Raw genomic sequence first — 4,625 nt, 5'->3', positions numbered from 1 at the left:
GTAAGTCACTGGGATTATTTTGTAGGATTTATCAGTTAAGCCCATGTTTTTCATCAGGTTTCTTGACAAATGTTACAGGAGGGCATCGAGACAATCCGACCAGGTTTAGGCCCTCAGGTTCAGAAAGCGTTCCTTCAAAACCAAAGTCAATTTCAGCTCTCGCCTCCGCAGCAGCAACAACAACAACAGATCTTGGCTCAGGTTCAAGGTCAAGGAAATATGAGTAATTCGTCCATGTATGGAGGAGACATGAACTCGAAAGATTGTCAACAGAATGCAAATGATGGATCTATAGGTTCCCCTATGCAGTCGAGTTCGTCAAAAGTAAGATTTCCTTTCTCAAATCTGTAGAAACTCACATTCCTATTGAATGTATTGAGCTGAATTATACCATCTTCTGTAGCATATCAACATGCCGCCAGTACAACAATCTTCTTCTCAGCGACAAGATCCTTTACTATCAGAGAAGGTATTTTATTTATGTTGATAATGTGGTTTGTTGGTCCAAATTAGTATATTCTTCAGTTTGTGAGATGAATGAGCCACAACTTCCGCTTCGTGTGTTTGATAGAACAACCGCAAAAGAAAGGGGCCTTCCTCTTCTGGTACAGGGACTAGAAACACCGTGGGCCCATCCAACTCACGGCCGTCAACGCATACCCCTATCGATGGAGCTGGTATAACTGGCAACATGCAGCATATGAATAACATGCAGCATATGAATAACATGCCAATGATGTATGGTTCCGGTGAAATAGGTGGTCTTGCATCATCAGCAAACCAACTGGTATAAAATAATATACAGTAACAGCTTTCTCGCTCTCTCTCTTTCAGATCTTACTATCTTGTTGTATATACAGTAACAGTAACACCTCTCTCGCTCTCTCTCTTTCAGATGAATCATAGGACAATGACGGAGATTGAGGAACTTGAGCTGACTCCACTGACACAGCCATCTCTGGAAATGAAGGAAAGTTGGGTTCTCAAACCAACTATCGCCAAGAAAAAGAAGAAATTTTCTGTTGCTTGCATCTCAAGCAACAGAAAATTACTTCTATGGCTTGGAGGAGTCTTGTGTGTGTCCTGCATCATAGCGATGACCCTGTCGAAGACTCTGCCTCACGACCACTACATCGTTCCACCATTAACGAAAGACAATAGCACCATTGCTATTCCAGTGGCATTGAAGTTCTTCAATGCCCAAATATGTAAGCTAATCAGTTTTGATCAATTTTAAATTCATTACTAGCTACTAAATGAATGTAAATGTTACTAAGCTTCTTCTCTTTAAATGTTTTGATGTTCCAGCCGGAAAACTCCCAGAGGGGAATAACGTGTCTTGGCGGGGAGATTCTTGCTTGAACGATGGCAAGTTTCCAGGGAGCTCTTACCCACATTTAGCAGGAGGGTACTATGATGCTGGAGGTTCGATCAAGTCCAACTTTCCCATGTCATTCTCAATGACAATGTTGAGCTGGAGTGTTATTGAATATAGCACAAAGTATCAAGTTGCTGGCGAACTCAACCATGTCAAAGGACTCATCAAGTGGGGAGGAGCATGGATGTACTATGCTACGGGAGATAACACCTATCTTGCGAAGGTAACCAGTCACGATTTAGCGAAGCGTGCCGGTGCCTTCTCGCATGGCCCTCGTTATGGTGTCTTCGGGTGGGACAACAAGCTTGCTGGGACACAGGTACATGAGGCTTCCTTAGTTATGTTTTTCTTCCAACAGATTCCTTGCTTGCTTACATTCTGTTTTTGTTTGTTTGTGTGCTTTTTTTCAGTTGCTCTTGACTCGGCTGAGGCTGTTCCTCAGCCCTCCATTTCCTTATGAAGACATGTTGAAAACCTTTCACGAACAAACCAGCATAGTAATGTGCTCGGACTTGCCTTACTACACCAAATTTAACAGAACAAAAGGTAAGAGTTAGTTAGTTAGTTAGTTGTCTCAGATTTTGAAACTGCATCAGTCTTAGTGTAAACTTGTGAAACTAACTATTGGATAGTGAGATTTTGGTCTTGTATAAGTCTTAGCTCGTGCTCTATATATTGAAAAGGATTATGTGAGTTTTGATTTAGTTAGGATGTTTTGATCATATAGTATTGAGAGTATGGCTGCTTTCATATCTACAGGTGGTTTGATCCTGCTGAACCATGGCGAACCAGAGCCTCTCCAATATGCTGCGAATGCAGCGTTCCTCGCAACCCTCTACAGTGACTACCTCGATGCTTCTGATACTCCTGGATGGTACTGTGGCCCAAGTTTCTTCAAAACTCAGGTCCTACGTGACTTTTCAACATCTCAGGTATTGAAATCACAATGAAAACGTTACAACCATTATTATATGATCATCTGGATCAAGCTTTTGTGTGTGTTCTTCTTCCCGCAGGTTGATTACATACTAGGCAAGAACCCACAGAACATTAGTTATGTTGTGGGGTTTGGGCAGAAATATCCCAAACATGTACATCACAGGGGCGCTTCGATCCCCAAGAACAAGAAAGTGACTTGCGAAGGAGGTTGGAAGTGGAAGGAGAGCAGTAACGAGAATCCAAACACGATTGAAGGAGCAATGGTCGCTGGACCTGACAAGAATGACGGCTTCCACGACCTACGTGCAAACTACAACTACACACAGGCCACTCTGGTGGGAAACTCAGGTCTTGTGGCAGCTCTTGTAGCCTCGTCACGAGGGGGTGGAGGACTTGACAGAAACGGCCTCTTCTCAGCCATTACTCCTCTGTCGTTGTCTCCGGATCCTGAGACTTGATCAAGAAGATCATCTTTGTTTACTCTGTTTTCTGCTTTATTATTGGACTTGTTTTCCCTGTTTCTTCATGTTCTCGACAGTTCTTTATGCTTTCTTCAACTCCCTGATCTGTTCTTGAACATACTTTGTCCGTCACTAGCAAACTGTCCAAGTCTCGGATAGGAGGATCTAATGGAGTTCTTGTTTCTGCTTGGCTTCTTTCTGAATGTTTCACAAGGTTGGTCATGTGTTTGACGATCACAACACTATACCGCTGAATGTGTTCCTGATGTTTTGATTCGCTAATGCTTCCTTGAGCTATTTGGTCACAAAGCAGACGCCACTACAAAAGCTTCCACGGCAGCTTTTTATGAATTCTCCATCAAATAACCTTCCAAAGGATGCTTTAAGTTACCTAGTAGTGGTACACCAGGATGCTTCAACCAGAGCAGCCTTGCAGAGCTCCATCGCCTTACCTGCAGCTTCTCTCACAGCCATTTGTTCTCTAACCATTCTGTAGTAGTATGGATTTGAGTCCCCAAGAGTTTGATTCATTCCACCAACCTCCTCCTAGTCATAACACCGTACCACAACTTGAACCTTCCAGACCTGGCATAGCTTTGTAACCAATCAAATGACATTATATAATATAACTTGTAGTCTTAATCTTCCTATTGTGGTACGGTGTTATGAGTCACAACAGAATCAAGAGATAAGTGCATTGCCTCCTATTGTGGTACGACGTGGCATAGCTTTGTAACCAATCAATAGACATCAACTCAGCGGATTTACAGTTGAATAGGATTGGTTACACCAATGGATATTGAAAATTACATCCAATTCCAATGAAACCAAATTCTAATAAAACTCAATGGATACTGAATAACAATGGATTTTAATTGATTTCAGATTCAATATAATAAATACCCAATCCAATAATAGAAAATTCACTTTAGATTTGAATTCTTTTGCTTATAAAGTCTCTGTGTTTTTCCTAAGGATTGGAGGCATCTCTTGCCTAAATCTGAGTCACAACAGAATCCAGAGTTTCTTTGGACTCACTAAGATGTGTGAAACAGCTGAGTGTGTTGGTATTTCACACAACCACATCGGCAAGCACTCAGTTTTATACATTGTCGAGCAAGCCTTCTACTTTATTTATAGATCATTATATCCTTCAAAAAATTTGGATTCTCTTGATGTTTTTTCTGTAACATGGATTGTTGGGTATGGGCCTAGCCCTCCCAAAAGGCTCACAAGACAATTATCCAGACACATGATCACAACAAAGAAAGTCGGCTCGTCGACTTGCGAGCCGGTGATCGACTCGGCTTTAGACTGCTTTTGATCGGTGAGACGACCAACCGAAAGTCGTCGGCTCGATGACTCGAGTCAGCGGCCCGACACCTCGGCCAACCACTCGAGGAGGCCTGTCAGGACAGAGCACATTAGGTTAACGAGCATGTGTCTATAAAAGGAGGAGAAAAGGCAACAAAGAGGGGATCCGCAAACTATTACACTCACTTTCGGCTAGATTTAGGGTTTCATATCTGACTTCTCGCCGACTTGTTCGGTCCGACGAACCAGCTTTCGCCGGACTAATTCCTTTGTTCTCTCCCCCTTTTGTAACACTGTTTCGACTCATTGATCTAATAAAACACGTCTTTGTCTTGACCACCGAGGAGAACTCGTCCTTTCTCTTTACTAGTTTATCGACAGTCTCGGTTCAAACAGTTGGCGTCCACCGTGGGGCAGACAGAGTAGCGTCAGCAAATATCATTGCTCGACCTGACTCGCCGTCCGACGACGAGACACCTAGGACTGGAGACGCTCTGACAGCAGCGGCCTTCGCAGATACCATACTCGAGAGG

At 43.0% G+C, this 4,625-nt stretch overlaps 1 protein-coding gene across 1 annotated transcript; it reads left to right on the top strand.

Annotated features, from left to right (window-relative positions):
* Window positions 1-553: 553 nt before the first annotated feature.
* On the top strand, window positions 554-2,836 carry LOC106404107 (endoglucanase 21-like). Its single transcript, XM_048758670.1, has 5 exons — window positions 554-1,208; window positions 1,309-1,697; window positions 1,789-1,924; window positions 2,138-2,310; window positions 2,395-2,836. The coding sequence occupies exons 1-5, from the start codon at window positions 896-898 to the stop codon at window positions 2,773-2,775; spliced, it is 1,392 nt and encodes a 463-aa protein (XP_048614627.1). The 5' UTR covers window positions 554-895; the 3' UTR covers window positions 2,776-2,836.
* The last annotated feature ends 1,789 nt before the right edge of the window (window positions 2,837-4,625 follow it).

The sequence above is a fragment of the Brassica napus genome, chromosome C5 (assembly GCF_020379485.1).
Source record: "Brassica napus cultivar Da-Ae chromosome C5, Da-Ae, whole genome shotgun sequence".
Lineage (NCBI taxonomy): Eukaryota > Viridiplantae > Streptophyta > Magnoliopsida > Brassicales > Brassicaceae > Brassica > Brassica napus.
The sequence above is the reverse complement of the archived record's forward strand: the minus strand, read 5'-3'. Positions and strand labels throughout refer to the sequence as shown.